Raw genomic sequence first — 19,519 nt, 5'->3', positions numbered from 1 at the left:
ATGCAAGACTTGATAATTTCATATCCTTTATTTAAAATAGTTTTGGCCTGGCATATGGTTTTATCGATTCAGTTGGAAATGATGTGGATGTTGATCTGATTCTGAGGTATATATATTTTAAGTAACATAACATATAGCATATAGTCCAAACTTGCTAGACTATTTAATTGATCTTACTACTTTAAAGGGGGAGAGTTTCATGATAAATTATTTTATTACATTTATGTTGCATTTATATATTATATTTATTACATTTATATTTCACATTATATATTTGTATTGTTATTTTAGTGTTTATTGTCAATTTTTGATAGATATTATATTGATATATCAATACTGATTTTACTCATACTAAATAACAATTACTGCTATTATTTATCAGCATTACATATTTACAGTTTTTAATATTGAGTTAGTCGTATTTAGAATAATAGGATTATCTTTTAATAGGTAATTGGCAAAATCTAATTCAAATGTGATGGGTTGCATTCCAAAGGAATGTGAGAGGACAGGTTGCCTGCAAAATGCCAGGACCCAGGACCCTGTTGGTGCCATGTCTCTCTCTAGCCAGGTCTAACAATGTAAAGCTGAGCAGAAGTCTTTTTTTTTTTTTTTCAGGGTGAGCGGAAAAGTATAGTGTTTGAGTGGCACTTTCATGCCTGGCCTTCATCAGGCTGAAACCTCGCTCGCAATCGGCGCTTGACGCTTGGAATGTTGCGCAATGTCCAGCAGACGTGACAGCAGTTCAAACTGTTGCTCTCTTAGGTGCTCAGGCATGAAACTGTGCTGCTCAAACACTGTACTTTCCGCTCACACTGAAAAAAATTAGAGGGAACATTGGCTGTGAGTTCCATTTGTTGCTGGGAGAGGCACTGCGAGCCAGTCCGCTGTTTCCAGGGCACCCACATCTAAGCGCCCCATGGGCCGAATCCGGCCTCGAGTTTGATGCCCCTGCTCTAAAATGACAATGCATTTGATCCCACCCTCAAGCTCAGCCTGGTCATCTCCAACGTCAACAGGCTACATAGAAATTTTCCCTTAAATGACAAAAAACAAATTGAAAATCCACCTCCCTTATTTCTCCAACATAACTATCGATACCATCGGCTTTGTTCCATCCCTGAATTTTTATGACAGTTTGCTCCTAAATTTATTATCAGTTAATATAAATACATATGTTGAAATGGAAGTGTTACAACATCCCATGATAACACCCACCTTTTAACTGCTATGTTCTCCCATTCTCTCTTTCAGATTTGATTTCATGCTTGCAAAAGGCATCCATTATAACACAGAACAAATCAGGTAAGAATTTCTGATAAAAACTGTCCTGGTTGCTTCTAAATAAAGGAAGATCTCTTCTGCCTAGAACAAAATCAAATGTGTTTACATGCAATTGCAATAGGGGATGGGAGTTGAAACCTGGTTAATTTTCTACCAACCCTAGTTTAATTTTCTAATTGTTTCACAAATGGTAGCTTTGGAAGCAATTTTCAACAGATCAGGGATCTGCAGACCTTATTTCTGTAAAGAAAAGGACATTTTAAATATTGTTTCCATCATCTATATATGGACTTTTATTCTTAAATTATCTGCCTTTGTTTAAAAATCCTTATGGTGTCCTGCCAACTTTGGATGCTCTCAAAAACGCAAGCAGATGCAGTTTGTGCTGAATTTTGCTGTATTTCCTGAGGCCAGTATTTCTCAGCCTTGGTGATTTTAAGATATGTGGACTTCAGTTCCCAGAATCCCCTGGCATTTTCTCAACCCTGACAACTTCCTCAGCAGGTTGGCTGGGGAATTCTGGGAGTACCAGTAATATCTTAAAGCTGTCAAAGTTGAGAAACTTTGCCTTAGGTCAGGGGTGTCAAACTCGATTTCATTGAGGGCCACATCAGGGTTGTGTTTGACTTAAGGGGCCCCAGAGTGGGTGTGGCCAGAGTGGGCATGGCCAGCTCGATGTCACTCATGTTGGGTATCTGTGGCAGCCTGAGTGCTCTGTCACCGAAAACATAGCTCAGGAGGGCCGCCCACAGACCTCGCAAGCTTTGTTTCCGGCTGTGATGGCATCCTGCAACCCACTGCAAGCAAAAAGGAGTTTAGCAGGGACACCCACAGCCCTCGCAAGCTCCATTTTCTGCTGCCACGGCCTCCTGCAACCTCTGCCAATGAAAACAGAGCTCCATTTTGCTGGCAGAGGAACCGAAGACTGGTCATTTGCTGTTTCCAGGCCAGGCTATACGGGCAGATCTAAGTACCCATGGGCTGGATCCAGCCCCCAAGCCTTGAGTTTGACATCCCTGCCTTAGATCTTGCTGCTACTCTAAAGTAAGGTTGTCTTTGTGCAATTGGCTCGTGAGTATTTTTATGCAATTTGCCGAGTTGTTATAATGTGATAACAAGGAATTTAGGAACCCCCAAAACATAAAATACCTTCTGAACTATTTCAATACCTTCTGAACTATTTGATTGGCTAACAGTCTTGCCTCTCTCACATAGATCATATTCTTTTCTATTATTTTATGTAGAGTTTATTGTCCTGCAGGCTGCAAGGGAGTGGCAGGTGACATCTGGGGAAATATGAACAAGGATACAGAGATGTGAGTTGCTCATTGTGGATCGTGCCTTCAAATGTATTCTTGTTCAGAAATGTGTGGCTTCAGAAGGTTATTTTCCTGAGGACATGGAGCTTCCAAAGGCTGTCTAATTGCAAGATCATCCTTGTTTCCATGTTAAAAGAAACTTTTCTTGAGGCCACCAAGCTCAACTTTCTTTGTGAGCAGCCTCATGGTGCGCTGACCATGGTCCTGACTTCTTGGCCTTGATCTTTGTTAATCATGACCAACATACCCCTAAATGCTTCAGTTTAATGATATGGATTTCAAATTGGGACCTGGGGAAGGAGAGGAAAATGAGTCCCATCCACAAGTGTAGTTGTTTATGGATGGTGTGATTAATGACTTCAAGTTAAGGAACTAAAAGATACATTGAATTTGTTGTGGTTGTGAAGTTCGTGTCCGATCCATCATGACCCCTTGGACAACCCTTCCTCCAGGCCTCCCTCTACCATCCCCCAGAGTCCATTTAAGCTCACACCAACTGCTTCGGTAACTCCATCCAGCCACCTCATTCTCTGTCATCCCCTTCTTTTTTTGCCTCAATCTTTCCCAGCTGAGGCTCTTCTCCAGAGAGTCCTTCCTTCTCATTAGGTGGCCAAAGTATTTGAGTTTCCTGTTCAGGATCTGGCCTTCTAAAGAGCAGTCAGGGTTGATCTCCTCTAGGACTGACTGGTTGGATTGCCTTACAGTCCAAGGGACTCGCAGGAGTCTTCTCCAGCACCAGAGTTCAAAGGCCTCCATTCTTTGGCGCTTAACCTTTCTTATGGTCCAACTTTCACTACCATACATTGCAACTGGGAAAACTATAACCTTGACTATACACACTTTTGTTGGCTGGATGATGTCTCAGCTTTTTAACATGCTGTCTAGATTTGCCATAGTTTTCCTCTCCAGGAGCAAACATCTTCTAATTACTTGGCTGTAGTCCCCATCTGTGGTGATCTTGGAACCCAGGAAAATAAAATCTGTCACTACCTCCATTCTTCCCCATCTATTTGTTAGGAAAACATTTAATAGATATGGCCAATAAACCACTGCAGAAAATCTAATCAAGAATAGGATTGTTTCAGTGAGGCCTATATTTGCAAAATCCTAATCCAAAAAGATTTGCATATCTTACAAATTTTCATTTCAAGTAACTTTCTCTTACCACAATTATCAACTACTGTTATTTTAAAATTTATTTCAATTGCCTGGATTATATTTACTTGACATTACACTCCTTTTAAGATGCTTTATTCTAGTTCAAGATGTTTGAATATGGTTAATGCTATTTTTGGTTAATGCTATTTTTATACATTGGAAGCCACTGTGTGGGATCAGAGTCCTAAAGGCAGCCTAATTATATTTCTAATTAAGAATAAATATTTTTATGGCCCACCTTTTAAGGAAAGAGGCAAGGAGGGGGAAAAACCAACCAAAGTCTGCAAAATTATAGCAAAAAAACAGCATTTAAACAGCAGCAAATATATAATAATGCCACACAAAACCTATTTAATGGTTGGTATTATTATTTTTATGTTTCTATTTCTCTCGGGTGGCAGCTTGGAATCTGGCCAATCCATTCCGTAGGCCGAATCGGTTGCTCTGATCAACCCTTCAGCTCTTTCACCAATGTGAATGAACTCAGCCTAAGAAAGTGTAATGAAGAGCAGAATTGTTCCCCATGGCACTTTTTCCACTTGATTTCTGTTGCCTGGAGATTTGTCACAATTGTCCCCTTTTATTTATTGCCCTCCAGACATCTGTTCTTTGCAAAGCAGCTGTCCATGCTGGTGTGATCTTGGACGAACTGGGAGGACCAATCGTAATATCGCAAGAGAAGGGGGTCACTCTGTACAAATCCAGTGTTGCCAATGGACTGCATTCGAAAAGGTGAGCATCCAACGGAATTGTAAAATATCCTACAACAACCACGAAACAATTGGTTCCTTTAGATCAGGGATGTCAAACTCGATTTCATTGAGGGCCACCTCAGGGTTGTGTTTGATCCTGGGGGTGTATGGCCAGGGGGCGTGGCCATCTAGCTCCATTTTCACTGGCAAAGGGCCTGCAGGAGGCTGCCACAGCCTAAAACAGCTCGGAGGGGCTGGACCTGGTTTCCCCAAGCTCATTTCACTGGCAGAGGCTCCATTTTTGCTGGCTGGTCCTTCACTGTTTCCAGGTCAGCCCCGCGGCCCAGATCTAAGCATCCTGTGGGCTGGATCCGGCCCACAGGCCTTGAGTTTGACATGCCTGCTTTAGACGACCAGTTGATAATTTGCAGTTTGGTCTCAGATAAAGTAAAACAATCCTTATTTTGCTACCTTCTGTTGTTTTTCACAGAAATGAAAATCCTATAGTATCCTCAGTACTATTGCTAAATTCTGGAAAAACCAACATTGCCAATATTAATGCACAATATATTTATCATTTTTTGTAAAGTAAGAAAGATATAAGATATTAATTGGAAAATTGTAGAATGACACGATCCTCTGAGATTGTTCATTACAGTGCTTGCCTTACAAAATGTATTGCAGTATTTTTAACAAGTTAAAATAAATGAACAAAATAAAATCCTAGTGGACAGCAGGATCAATTCTCATGCTGTGCCAACATCTGCCTTGCCTCTACTCTAATGTCCCAAAGGTGCTTTTTTTCAGGAGGCAACTGGACTGTCTTGTTTTTCCTTTTGAAGACATTTCGTTTCTCATCCAAGAGCTTCTTCAGCTCTGGCAGGATAGTGAGGAATGGAAGGGTTTATATTCCTTGCAGACAGATGGTCATTTTGCATCCTTTTAGAGGGTCCTTGAAGCAATGATGCAAAATGACCAGCTGTCTGCAGGAATATAACTCCTTCCATTCCTCACTATCCTGTCAGAGCTGAAGAAGCTTCTTGGATGAGAAGCGAAACATCTTCAAAGAAAAAACCAAAAAAAAAGCCAGTTTCCTCCTGAAAAAGCATCTTTGGGACAACCGTGACCTGGATGACTGAGAATCTCTACAGACTCTTCTCTGATGGTTTCTACTTGTGTGTGTATGTGGGGGGTTTGCCAAGTCTTAAAGTTGCCAAGGTTAGACACCACTAATATAGAGTCTCGTGCTCAGCAGAGGACCTAAACTGGAAGACCTCCACGGTCCCTTCCAACTCTGATATTCTGTATTCATTTATGTGTGTTTCATTTTGAACAGGGGATCCTTATCAGAAAAACGCCTTATCTTTCACAAAGGTAAGTCCTTCAAACTTCATCCATTTCTTTGCATGCCTTCCTTGGGGAGGAAAACATCTGTTTCCTCCTATTTCCAACGATCAAAATTGCAAAATAATCATTTACACTAAACTGATGCTATTAAAGCAGCAAAGTGCTGTTGAGATCAGCAATTTGGGTTTCCTCTGGGAAAAAAAAAGCAACCAGGGAGAATTTCTATAATAGGAGTGCTCTTTTAAAACGGCCCTCTTGATGGATGGCAATGGAGCAGAAGCTATTGAATTTTGGATAAAAAATATATATCAGCTACTGTATATTTAAAGGATGTTAACTCCAATCTATTAGGGTTCCCTTCCCCAATCTAGATTTCAACCAAACTTGGTACACATATGACTTACTCTCTGGAAACAAATACTGTGGGTTTAAGACACCCCTAACACCCCTTAAGGGGGGGTGCCCATCCATGTGTGTGTGTGTTCCAGCATAACTCCAGAATACTTAGGCCACTGAAATGAAAAGGATTGAATTATATCTATAGTGTCAAGTCACACTACCTTTGACAGTGCTAGTGTGCGTTTCGGATTCAAGTTCTGTTAGATACAGCCTGTTGTGCCTTAAAATGGCTTATACTGTACAGGTTATCAGCTAGTACTAAATAAGTATTTCTCATGAAAAGCAGACAATATTTCTAAATAAGTACTAAGTAAGTATTTCTCATGAAAAACAGACAATATTTCAAATAGAAATCTGACTGGCAAGGTAACTGTGAGGCTGAATGAAGAACCTCACTTCTCTGCTTCCTTGTTTCCTCAGACTGTGCCAGGGCTTTGGAAGTTGCCAGCTTCAATGCTTCCTCCTGCTGGCATGAACAGAATATTCTGGGGGACCATCATGCTTGGGCTGCTGAGCAAGCAGCATTGACTACTGATGGTTCTTCTTGGGCAGCAGATCACAGCTCTGCAAATGAGTGGCTAGAAATAGATTTGGGTGGAAAGAGGAACATCACAGGTCAGTAAGTATCACCAGCCTTTTCCTTTGTCTAAAACACGCATGTCCAACCTTGGCAGGTTTACGATTTGTGGACTTCGACATGGCTGGCTTGGGAATTCTTGGAGTTGAAGTCCACAACTCTTAACGTGGCCAAGATTGGACGCTCTTGATTTAAATCAAATCATATTCTGGATCTGGGATACAGATCTGACTGCCTCCTCCATTTTTTGTCCATTTTTGGCCTCCACCCTTTCATTCTCTCGGCCTTGCTTTTTCCAGCCCTCCTCCCTTTCCGCCTACTCCATCCTGTTCCATATGAAAGATGGGTGGACTGAACGAGCCTCCTATCGCCTGGCAAATCCACCCTTTGTTTCGAGATGCCTGAGGCCGCATGAGGCTTTGCACGGCTGCCCTATAATGGAGCTTGTTTGGCAAAGAAAATGGAGGCATTGTAAGACCGAGGGACTGGAGGCTGAGTGGAATGCAAGATGGGAGAAGGAAGGTTAACAAATCTCTCTCTCAATTGGTGTTGCATGGAGCAAGGAGGCAGCATCGGACATTCCAGTTGACCGACCTGAAAATGTTCTGCTGAACATCTCTTCTATTTTTTCCCCATCTGACCACAGTCCTTCAGTTAAATAGGAAAGAAACTGCTTTGGATTTTTTTCCCCCCGTAAACGAGAAAAAATGTTAGAGAAATTCTTGTGGCTGAGCGGTTGGCTTTGGTACTAATTGCTATTACAACAAGGTGATGGAAGTACTCAGTCTTTCACTGCAGTTTTATCTCTCCCGATGTCTGCAAACTCCCTGGCTTCTTTATTGCTACTAAATGTAAAGGAAAGACATAAGGAGGAGCAGCCAGGGAGTCTGTTGTAATATGTTCACTTCCTCCTGTCTAGTCATAGCTGGACAGTTAAATATTGTTCCATCATAAACATTGTGTCTATAGTTTAGCTCAGGGGTCGGCAACCTTAAACTCTCAAAGAGCCACAAAGGTCCTAACCGGAAGCCCCCAGTTCCATTCTGGAGCCAACTGGAAGTCCGGTTTCCCCACCATAGAGTCCCCTCCTAGTGCAGCGTCCTTTTATCGACTGGAAGTCTGGTTTCCCCACCATAGAGTCTCCTCCTAGTGCAGCGTCCTTTTATCGACTGGAAGTCTGGTTTCCCCACCACAGAGTCTCCTCCTAGCGCGGCATCCTTTCTCCTCTTCCTGACCTAACTGAAAGCCCTATCAATTGTGGAGTTGACCGGCGACAGGGAGCCACAGCAGAGGGATGAAAGAGCCACATGTGGCTCCAGAACCGCGAGCTGCTGACCCTTGGCTTAGGTACAAATTTTAACCACCTCTATTCTAGGAATTGTCACCAAGGGGTCTTCCCCTAAATACAACTACTACGTCAAATCCTACCAGGTTCAGTTCAGCAGAGATGGCAAGAACTGGAAGATCTACAAATCCAGCAGCACCAAAGAGGAAAAGGTGAGGTGGATTAAAATGAGCGACTGCGTTTACTAAGGCTGAAAAATATTGATTACCACTATTAGCTATTGAAATCGGTTGCCTTCATTTGTGAGATTATTGAGTCTGTCATTTTTACTTCTATAACTGTCTGGTTTAGTACAGCAACCAAACAGGGAAGGAACCAACTTCAACAGATAGTTAGGACTGCAGAAAAAGCTATTGCAACCAGTCTGCCTTTCAGGTTGTTGTTAGTTGCGAAGTCATGTCCGACCCATCGTGACCCCCCATGGACAACACTCCTCCAGGCCTTCCTGTCAGTGGTGGGATTCTAATCCCTAGCGCCGCATAACTGAGTGAGCTCCCGTTACTTGTTCCAGCTTCTGCCAACCGAGCAGTTCAAAAGCACGTAAAAAATGCAAGTAGAAAAATAGGAACCACCTTTGGTGGGAAGGTAACAGGATTCCGTGCGCCTTTGGCATTTAGTCATGCCGGCCACATGACCAAGGAGACATTGACGGACAGTGTTGGCACTTCGGCTTTGAAACGGAGATGAGCACTGCCCCCTAGAGTCAGGAACGACTAGCACATATGTGCGAGGGGAACCCTTACCTTTAGTTTAACACACCTGGAGAACAAAGGCAAGGGTGGCTGTTGTGGCTCGGCAGGAGCCTTTGGAGCTGCTATCAGACTCTGACAGCGAGGGGCCCTATGAGTCAGCCCTGGAGGATGCGGAGGAGCCTGGACAGGGTTCTGACTCCGAGCAGGGCGCAGAGAGACTAGTTGGTCCCCAGGTAATGACTGAGCCTTTGATGAGTGGGGAGGAAACAAGAGAGGCTGACACAGAAACCTCCTGTGAGTTGTTTCGGGATGCATGCACGAGAAGGGCTGACCGACCTAAGGAACAATTGAGAACTCACAGGAGATGATAATGAGCAGCGGTGGCTCGTTAGGATCTCCTCCTGCTGATAAAAGAGACTGCTGGTGGCACACCCTGGTTGCAGAAGTCAACGTTCCCCGTTTGCGTGCAAACATCGAGAAAAGCCCACTTGGATAAGTGACTTGATTTATATAATCCTGTTTTGTAGCAGTTCATGAGTTAGGACTTTTGCCAGAGCAATTATCTGTGTTTATTTTGGGCTCGCAGCCAGCAAGAGCCGGGACTGATAAAAAACATTCCTTTGAACATTCTGTTTGGCTTTCGTTTCTGAATGGACAAGGTGGGGGTCAGAACAGGTGGCTATGTTAAGACTACGACTCATTTGAACAGTTACGGTGTTGCTTTTTCTGCTATTCCTTTCCTCCCCTGAAACGTTCCCAGATCTTCGAAGGCAACAGTGACAACTACCAGGAAGTCTCCAACGCCTTTATCCCACCCATCCTGGCCCGTTACCTTCGTGTGGTACCCCAGAGCTGGAACCAGAGAGCCGCTCTGAAGGTAGAGGTGCTGGGATGCCAAGCCCTTCGCCAGAAATACATGGAGACAGAAGGTAGAGAGTTCAAATAATATCTGGAGGGTTGTAACTTCCCCGTCCTTGTTCTGAAATGGAGGCGATTGGTAGCATTAGCAGGAGATACCTGTAATGTGGTGCAGTAAAAGAGGTGCCTGAAATTATTCTCTTTGCAGGCCAGGATAACCCAAAAGTGTTCCTTGGTGTGACCAGCACCCCAATCGCTTTCACAACGATCCCAGGAATAGTGATCAATCCAGATAAAACAGGTAAGGCTTCTTGTTGTTCATAATGCCAAGGAACATTTAGCCAAACATTCAGGTAGCAAAGGGTAGGAAAGAATTAATTGTTTGCAAAAAAAACCCAAACAAACTAGAGATAATAAACAACTCAGAGAAAACTCAAAAACAAACAAACTCGGAAAGCTCAAACTGCCCAAAGAGCTGCTGATTCTGTTCTATTATGGAGTCTATCATCTGCACCTCTATAACAGTCTGGTTTGGTTCTGCAACTCAACAAGAGGATAATTAGAACTGCAGAAAAAAACAATTACTACCGACCTGCCTTGCATTGAGGACCTGTATAATGCATGAGTCAAAAAGAGGGCTGTGAAAATATCTACAGACCCCTCACATCCTGGACATAAATTGTTTCAACTCCTGCCCTCAAAACGATGCTATAGGGCACTGCACACCAAGACAACTAGATACAAGAACAGTTTTTTCCCAAATGCCATCACTCTGCTAAACAAATAATTCCCTCGACACTGTCAAACTATTCACTAAGTCTGCATTTCTATTACTATTACCCTTCTCATCAAGAGTTGAGAGCATATGCACCAAAGACAAATTCCCTGTGTGTCCAATCACACTTGGCCAATAAAGAATTAATTCTTTCTTTCTTTCTTTCTTTCTTTCTTTCTTTCTTTCTTTCTTTCTTTCTTTCTTCTTTCTTTCTATCTATCTATCTATCTATCTATCTATCTATCTATCTATCTATCTATCTATCTATCTATCTATCTATCTATCTATCTATCTATCTATCTACTACCTACCTACCTACCTACCTACCTACCTACCTACCTACCTACCTACCACCCAGGGAACCACAAAAGCTGTGATCCTGTCCACCCATCAGATTAAGAATGGATTTATATTTTGCACTGAAATGGTTGACTTGGTCAGGGACTTAAATAAATAAAAAGTAAACTAAGAAACATATTAGCAGCATTTATAAGGTACCACAGACCAAAATAACTAACTATAGTTTATGAAGTTTATGACTTTGCTTATCAGTCAAAATGTGAATCATTCAATAAACTAGTGTTAAGTAAACTATGATTTACACTAGACTAGAGCATGGATTCCAATTTTTTGCCTCGTCTGGGATTGATTGACAAGGAATCGTCTTGGGCCACATATAAAATGTATAATTTTATGTTACAAAATCACATAATAAGGTTAACTGTTTGCGATCTTGTGAAGCTGCATTACTAGCTGTCTAGGGTCACGGATTGACTATGTCTGATTTAGGGTGTAAACAGGGTCCAGATCATAGCAATTGAAACAAATCATTTCTCTAGGTGTAATGTGCCGTGAAATATCCTGTGATTTACTCAATGAATGGTGGGTTCCCATGATTCTGTCACATCATCCTTTGCCGTCATATGATGGCTAGTAACAACAGCACTTAGACTTATATACCACTTCATAGTCTAGTGAGCTCTGAACTGCAAGCTCCATGATTTGTTCAACCCTGTAGAAGATAACCAGGCCGAGCCTGAAAGGGGGGGTGTCAAGCATGTCATCAGTTTGGAATCCCTACACACCCACAAAAGACCTCATTCCAGCCCATCTTGAATTCCATTGACTCTTTACCTACTGCCAATTTGAAGTTCAGTTTCTGGTTAAGAGATACCATGGAATAAACCGGTACTCATTTGAACCACCTTGATTCCTGATTTCTTGAGCCTGGCTAACACTAGAACAGTGAAGGTGAACCTTTTTCGCCTCTGGGTGCCACAAACACGTGCATGCACCCTATCGCATGCACTCGAGTGGCCACCCACATAACTTCATGCCCACTCACCTCCGTGGACCGCGCATTTTTGCACAAGGCTTCCCTGCCACTCCCTACTCTGGCTGCTTCCCCTTGGCTAACACCCAGTGAGGAGAGAAGTTGCTCTGCCACAAATGAGCAGAGACTGGGGTGGGGGGATGCTCAAGTGTGCTCCTGCGTCAAAAAACCTTCCCTTATCATTTTCCTGTGTAAAGATTGGTCCCTTTTTACTCCGGCAGGTGTGAGTCCGATTGCTAAATCCACCCCCACCCCACCCCATCTAAGAGGATCCTGGGCACTACAGTCAATAGACAAATGACGAAGGGAGCTGCCTGCACGGGGGGGGAAAGACTAGCGGAAAGACTAGCGTCTTTCCCTTTAGCTGGCTGCTCTGTTTCCTCCCTCCTGCACAGGGAGAGGAGAGAAGCGGCAGCTTGGATTCCAGTGATCAGGCAGGATTCCCTTTAATACCACGGGGAAGGGGGGGAAACAGAGCAGCCAGCGAAAGGGAAAAAGAAGCCTCTTTTCTTCTTTCCTTGCTGCTTGTCTTTCCCCATGCAGGCAGTTCTCTCCTCATTTCCGGTTTGCGTTGGGCTGTTTTTTGCCCTTTGGAAGCTTCAGGGAATCCTCTGGAGAGTGAAAAACTGCTAGGGTTAGGCTAGAAGCATCCTCTGGTGATTTAAGCCCTCTTTCTGCAGGTCCTCCATTACTGGCCATGCTCCTAGCTGGAGGTTCACTCTTGATTGCTGGAACTGTCTTCCTGATGGTCTTTCTCTGTTATAAGAAGAGGTGAGTCTCCTGCTCCTTCCTGGCCTCCCGTTATCCCTGGGACTTCTCTGAACTCATCCCCAACAGAGATCCGACTGCTGCAGTTATGGATCTGTACATCATGTGAAGCTCAAAACCAACAAGTCCCATTCAGTTATTTTTTTATTATTATTTTTTTAATTATTTTTACAAATAATTCCAACCAGCATGGCTGGCTGGGGAATTCTGGGAGTTGAAGTTCACATGTCTTAAAGTTGCCAAAGTTGAGAAACACTGGCGGAGAGGCCCTCTAATCCAGTGTTTCCCAACCTTGGCAACTTGAAGATGTCTGGACTTGAAGTCCAGACATCTTCAAGTTGCCAAGGTTGGGAAACACTGCTCTAATCCACTGTGCCCTTTTCAATCCAACTGTTTACTCATCCCTTCTTCTCTTTGGCAGGAAGGCACCAACCCAGAACGATGGAAGCTTTATAAAAGGTAAAGTACCATACGATGCAGAGCAATAAAATACAACAGTAAGAGGTTTGTCCTGTTTGGGGTTACCAATAAAGGAGAATATCTGTAGCTCAGGGTTGAAATGAGGGGTCCTTGGTGCTCTCTAAGCTTGTTTGTTGTCTTGTAGCTGTTTCACTACCCGAACTAGGTAACATCATCAGTGCTAAAAGAGGTGCTGTTTGCTATCAGTTTATTTTCTGGTGGCTTGCCTGTCAGTTTTGGTGTGGTTTAAGACACGGGTGTCAAACTGGATTTCTTTGAGGGCCGGTTCAGCATTGCAGTTCTCCTCCATGGGCCAGCCGGGATGGGGGTGATGGGAGACAGCCTAGATGTCCTCCTGCAGCACCTCGCCCCATGCCCTGTTTTGGCTGGCAAAGTGCTACAGGAGGCCGTCCAGGCCAAAAATGGGATGTGGAGGGATCACCTTCCCCCACCCCATACCCCATTTTGGCTACCAGAGGTACCGCAGGCCGGGCCTTTGCTATTTCCAGGCCAACCCTGCGGGCCAGATCTAAGCATCCTGTGGACCAGATCTGGCCCACGGATCTTGAGTTTGACACCCCTGCTCTAAGAGATACTTTGGTTGAGCTGTTTATTGATGGCTCTTTGGCAGTTTCAGTTCTGACCGGGGCTCCCCAAGAGCATGAAGCAAACTCCTTGTCCTGACAAAAAACCCTTTTATTAATTGACTGTGAATTCTGCTCATTCACATCCAGCAAAGTCTTTCAAGGGAGGATTTACAGTCACAGACCTTATCTGCCTTGGAGAGATGCCAGGCCGATATCTGCAAAACCTGCAAAACCTGGCAAGGAGTCTCAGAGAGTCACGAACCAATTAAGCGAACTAATTGTCTCCTGCAAACTCCACTCCCCTTTCACTCCTCTTTTATTTCCTCTGGGAGGGGCCATTCATCGTCCACCTGTGGTCTTGTTGCCAAGTCGATCCCTGTTCTTTAGCTCTTCCCGTTGTCTGGCATGTGCACACTGGGAACAGGCTCCAGCTGTTTGTCTGCCTCACTGATGTCTGACTCCGAAGGCAGCTGATATCTGTCAGATGGCCCTGGTTCCCTCTCTGCCTCCAACACAGAGCTCTCATCCGAGCCTTCCCCAGACTCCAGGACTGGCCCATGTTCCTCCCCAACCTCCTCACTGTCTGAATCTGCTACCAGTTCCGCTGGTGGGCCACAACACTTTCTTGATTGAGGTATTGTTTATTTGATTGTTGGTCTGAAGTTAACCTCGATTGGGGTTAATGAGCAGATCCTACCAACAAAAACCAAAGGGAAACCTTTTTACACATCAGTTGGGTCTTTTGCCTTTTGCATGATGGTCGAAATTGCTGTTTGCGTTTCAGCACAAGACGTCATAGCTTTTTTTATGAATGTGTCAGGATTTATGGGAGGCCTCTACTTTGCTGCTGCTTCAGCTGCCATGAAATGGGGAGGGAGGGCATGGTATTTGGGAGGAGTTTACTAATTGTGCTGGAGGAAGATTCTGGAGTTCTGCTGCCTGTCGGACTACGCATGCGGAGGAGGTTCCCGCCAAGGCTAAGGGCACCGACATTCCATCTTAGTGATGCCTTTTGCAGTTATCTCACACCTGACACTTAGGAGAATTATGATTGGACTGTAACTGGGATGCCAAGGGGTGGGGAATGGGTTATTCTATATATCAATCGCTTTCCCGCCTAAATAATCAGTCTTCGCTTTGCTACGCCTTTAATCATTTATAATTAGTAAAAGTACACTTGATTTCTACCTATGGAGTCTCGTGGTCTTCTTTCCTAATTACCCAATGAAGAGGTGCTGACAGTTGCTGATCATTGTGTGTTTTAAGCTGCTTTATTGATTCACAGAGATGAGGGCTTTGTTTTTGTCTTGCATCCACATGCAACTTTGGGACGGACAGCATGTGAAAATGCAGGACATCATGTCCTCAATAAAAGGAGGGCAGCTTCCTCCCAAGCCGGTGCCAACTTTCCCATTTATTTTTCTTTCTTTTTTGCAGCCTCCTGGTTTTATTCTGCTCTTTTTTTTTCTTTTTGCAAGGGCTGTATTTGAGAGGAGCGGCTTGCGTGCTGCAAGTGGATAAACACTCAGAATATCTTTCTCTAAATTGCTCTTTAATTTGCTCTATGGGGACTGATATACAAAGCACTAAAAGGTGGAGTTGCAAATTAGGGGGACAAGGAGCGAGTTCGTAAAGTTTGCTTTGCTGTGTCACTTCCATCCAGTTTGGATGCAATTAGCTGTAATTCGAAGGTTTTCAACCTTTTTCTGGCTGCAGAGTTAAATTGTTTCTAAACCCAGGTTTGTCAATCTTTTTGATTTGCCCGGGGCTGCATTGAGTGAAGAGGAACTTTGGAGTTATCTAAATAAATAAATAAATCGTATTATCTAAATTAATAAATAAACTGCCTTGGGCTGCCTGTAAAATATATAATATAGTTGATGTACAAAAATAACAGACTGACTCTATTTTGGAATATTTTTTGTTATCTATAAATCTATAGATTTATATTACTGGCTTTCTCGGGGTTGCTTGCAGCCTGTGGCTGATGGAATCAGACGTGCATGTTTTAATCTGTTAGCTTTAAAAAAAAATCTCCCCCAAACTCCAGACAAAGAGGCAAAATTTTAGGGATAGAAAATTGGACGTGTTCCGGTAAACTCTGCTCTAATTGCATTTCCTTGTTTTGAAGTCAGATTCTGACTCACCCTTTTTTCCCCCTTCTTACGCTGAAATTAATTCTCATCTGCACACTGCAATTCATAGCATATATTCATAGTGCCAGCTATGAGTTCTTGTAGGTTACAGGTACTCTTGATGTAGGACTGTCCGTTTAGTGACCAATCACAATTATGAATGAATGGACTTATAACCAAAAATTGCACATCCTCCTGTGGTCATATGTTCAAAATTTGAATGCTTGGCAGCTTGCCTATACTTACGACTGCAGGGGGAGCTGCAACTCCCACCACCCAGGTATCTGGGCTGCGGTGGCACAGTGGTTAGAGTGCAGTACTGCAGGCTACTTCTGCTGACTGCCGGCTGCCTGCAATTTGGCAGTTTGAATCCCACCGGGCTCAGGGTTGACTCAGCCTTCCATCCTTCTGAGGTGGGTAAAATGAGGACCCAGATTGTTGGGGGCAAGAGGCGGACTCTGTAAATCGCTTAGAGAGGGCTGTAAAGCTCTATGAAGCAGTATATAAGTCTAAGTGCTATTGCTCTCTCTCCCTATCCCATATATGCCTCTGGGGCCCATCGCCCAGTCTTGCTCAAAGCTTTAGCAACATGCTGCAAACAGTGGCAGGGGAAGCTCGGTCCTAAAAGACTTAAGTCAGATTTAAGGCAAGCTTACTTTTTCTTCCCTTCTTTGATATTTCTGAAAATACTGAGGCTTTATAAGGCTGCCATCACCTTCCTCTCTCTGTGTAACATACACAACACTGCTTTGGATAAACGAAGGTCTGTATATGGAAGATGAATTTATAAATACCAGATGAGATGAATGGTGGTTGAAGACCAGTGCAAGTCTTACAGAAAAAAATGTCTCTGTCCATCCAACCAGTCTGCTTTTTCTCCAAATGTAATTTTAATTTGGTTTTTTAAAAAACCACTTCAATGGCAATATGCCCATCGGCTTCTAGCTTCTGCTTATTCGTCTAGTTGACCCTGCAATTCCATTTTAGGTTACCTGATAGCAGAAGCCAGCCAGGTGTGTTCCAGGGGGAACCTGCAACTGTCTGCCTCTGAAATTGCCTCCTTTCCTGGGCCAGCAACGCCGGTAGATCTTATAGGCGCTCAGTCACCAGGTAAGTTGCTTTGTCCTAAGGCCACCTAAGAGATCATGTATCCTCTTCTCCTGCCCTTAATATTGGAAGGCGTAGGATTGTAGCGAAATCCCATACATGTTCAGGAGGATCTATACAGGGGTGGGCTGCTACAGGTTCACCCAGGTTCAGGAGAACCCATAGCTAACATTATCCCAGCCGGCTCACTTACCAACTGCCTTCCTTAAAAACAGAAAAAATTGGGCTTTATAGTGGTCGTGAGCCAAGGAATACCAGTAGTGCAGAATGAGTGCTGCAATTTTTTTTCTACCATGCTTGGGGTGGGGAGTTAGTGGGGCTTGTTGACTTCTGCCTTTGCCTGCAGTGGAAGATGTTGCTTTATGGCTGATATTGAAATAACACTCAACTTTCGATCCAGTCTGTTTTGATCTAAGGAATGTGTATGCTTCTTTGCTTTAAAGCACAAGGGTCTCCAAACTTGGCAACTTTAAGCCTGGCGGACTTCAACTCCCAGAACTCCCCAGCCAGCTGATTAGGGAAATCTGGGAGTTGAAATCCGCCAGGCTTAAAGTTGCCAAGTTTGGAGACACCCTCACACATTAGCACATCCAGCAAACAGCCCGTGTGCATCTGATTAAAGCGGAAGTCGAGCCAGAACTGTCACTCAGAGAACATTCAGGGGGTTCCAGAGTCATGTCTCCATCATTCTACAGCAACGGTCACCAACTGGTGGTCCATGGACCACTGGTGGTCTGCAATAAAATGTTGGTGGTCTGCAGAAAAATTATTTGCATTTTTAATATTGCATTAAATCAGGGGTCCTCAAACTATGGCCCCTGGGACGGATACAGGCAATGAAGACTTGTGTTGCTACAGAGAGTCTCCCCATTCGGGGTCTTTTTGTGTAGGTTGGAAGGGGGCAGAAATTCCGACATGGGATCAGCTTCAGGCTCCTGGTGTGGGGCTTTCGGCAAAGGCTGGAGGGAAGAGCCGCTGGTGGCGAAGAACTAGAGGGCCTTACTCAGTGAGACTCCATCATGGCCTGGACCTGGCTGACTATCTCAGCCCGCTGAGCCTCCAGGCGCCGGTCCCTGGCCTTGCACTCCCGCAGATCTTCCCTATGCTTGGAAAGCTTTTGCTCGTAGTCCTCAGTGAGGTGCTTCTGTTGAGCCTCCTTCTCGGTCAGATCCAATTTGAACTGAGCTATTTTGCCAACTCTTTCTCATGATGGCTGCTTAGCTCCAACAACTGCTTCCTGTTGGGGCCCTAAGGAGCCCAGGTGGGCAGGGGAGGAGGGGCTGGGAGGGAAGTAGCGAGTAGCAGCTGGCGAGGCGCCCCTCAACATGAGTGACATCAGGTTGGTCACACCCACCCAGTCACATGACCACCTAGCCACACCCACCCAGCCAATCATTAGGCAGATCATATTAGTGGTCCAAAGGATTTAAAATTATGAATTTAGTGGTCCCTGAGGTCCAAAAGGTTAGTGACCCCTGACCTACAGGGATGTCTCCTCCTTCCCTCACCCTCTCCTCCTCCTCCTCCTCCTTTGCAGAATATGCTGAGCCAGACCTGGTCCAAATCAGCCCTGGCTGCCAGGCGGCCCCATCCACCTTCAAGCCAGCCATGGATGAAGGTTACACGCTCCCTCTGGTGGTGAATCCTTACGATGTTCCTGGCAAGCAGCATGAGTACACAGAGCCTTTGCCCCTGGAACCGGAGTACGCGACCCCATTTGTGGAGCAGCCGACAGAAGTGGGAAGAGGCCCCTGCAGGACGAACCTCGGTGTCCAAATGCTCCCTTTCTCCGAAAGTCTGGGGGGCTGCCTAGCTCCACCGGGGCCCCCAAAAATCTTCTCTGCAGTATGACTTCCCAAGTCAGTGTGCAGCAGAGGACGCCGGAGAGCCAAGCAAGTGACATGAGCCAGCAGGAAAGGTCTGTCCGAACTGACCTTGGCTGCCTGCCTCCTCCGCCTCCTCCTCCTCCTCTTCCAAGCGAATGGACTCCGAAGCACGGAGATAAAGCCCGTAGAGCCTCATTCCAGGGCCGCCATTTCCAACAGAGAAATCCTCCCTATGAACACGTCTACCACAAGCCCTTGTGAGTCCGGCAGGAAGGAAACCTTCCCACCAGGCTGCTGTGAGAAAGGAGGTCCCCTCTTGGAGGATCCAAAGCTGTATAAGCATGATCTATCACGTTAGCCCGGGGAAGCAGCCCGGGTTCGAATCCCAGAAGGGTACAGCTAGCTGACAAGAGCTAAATGCCTTGAAATAGATCTATACTAAGGTAAAGGTTCCCCTTGCATGTATGTGCTAGTCCACAGATGGGCGGTGCTCATCTCCACTTCAAAGCCGAAGAGCCAGCGCTGTCCAAAGACATCTCCGGGGTCATGTGGCCGACATGACTAAATACTGAAGGTGCACGGAACGCTGTTACCTTCCCACCAAAGGTGGTCCCTATTTTTTCTACTTGCATTTTATGTGCTTTTGAACTGCTAGGTTTGTTCAGGCCAGGCTGGCTTGCTGGAAAAGCCAACTTTTGGTTGGCAGAAGCTGAGACAAATAACAGGAGCTCACTCCGTTATGTGGCGCTAGGGATTCGAACCGCCAAGCTGCCAACCTTTCTGATTGACAAGCTCAGCATCTTAGCCACTGAGCCACCACGTCCCTGAGATCTATACTAGTCTCCCTTTATTTCTTTG

The 19,519-nt window shown here is 44.7% G+C and overlaps 1 protein-coding gene across 1 annotated transcript; it reads left to right on the top strand.

Moving 5' to 3' along the window:
* Positions 1 to 4,365: 4,365 nt before the first annotated feature.
* On the top strand, positions 4,366 to 19,156 carry LOC116515230. The gene is made up of 10 exons (XM_032227143.1): positions 4,366 to 4,493; positions 5,790 to 5,827; positions 6,620 to 6,814; positions 8,152 to 8,273; positions 9,574 to 9,742; positions 9,880 to 9,972; positions 12,460 to 12,550; positions 12,969 to 13,006; positions 16,716 to 16,838; positions 18,373 to 19,156. Exons 5-10 carry the CDS (start codon positions 9,730 to 9,732, stop codon positions 18,684 to 18,686), a joined length of 672 nt encoding a protein of 223 aa, XP_032083034.1. The 5' UTR covers positions 4,366 to 4,493; positions 5,790 to 5,827; positions 6,620 to 6,814; positions 8,152 to 8,273; positions 9,574 to 9,729; the 3' UTR covers positions 18,687 to 19,156.
* The last annotated feature ends 363 nt before the right edge of the window (positions 19,157 to 19,519 follow it).

The sequence above is a fragment of the Thamnophis elegans genome, chromosome 12 (assembly GCF_009769535.1).
Source record: "Thamnophis elegans isolate rThaEle1 chromosome 12, rThaEle1.pri, whole genome shotgun sequence".
NCBI classification, from domain to species: Eukaryota; Metazoa; Chordata; class Lepidosauria; order Squamata; family Colubridae; genus Thamnophis; species Thamnophis elegans.
This window is presented reverse-complemented; position numbering and strand designations above follow the sequence as displayed.

Bases quoted from the DNA above. Each gene is read 5' to 3' on its own strand.
- LOC116515230 (XM_032227143.1), top strand. The intron at 9,973-12,459 runs GTAAGGCTTCTT...CTCTTTCTGCAG, and splicing joins GATCAATCCAGATAAAACAG to GTCCTCCATTACTGGCCATG. The intron at 12,551-12,968 runs GTGAGTCTCCTG...TCTCTTTGGCAG, and splicing joins TTTCTCTGTTATAAGAAGAG to GAAGGCACCAACCCAGAACG.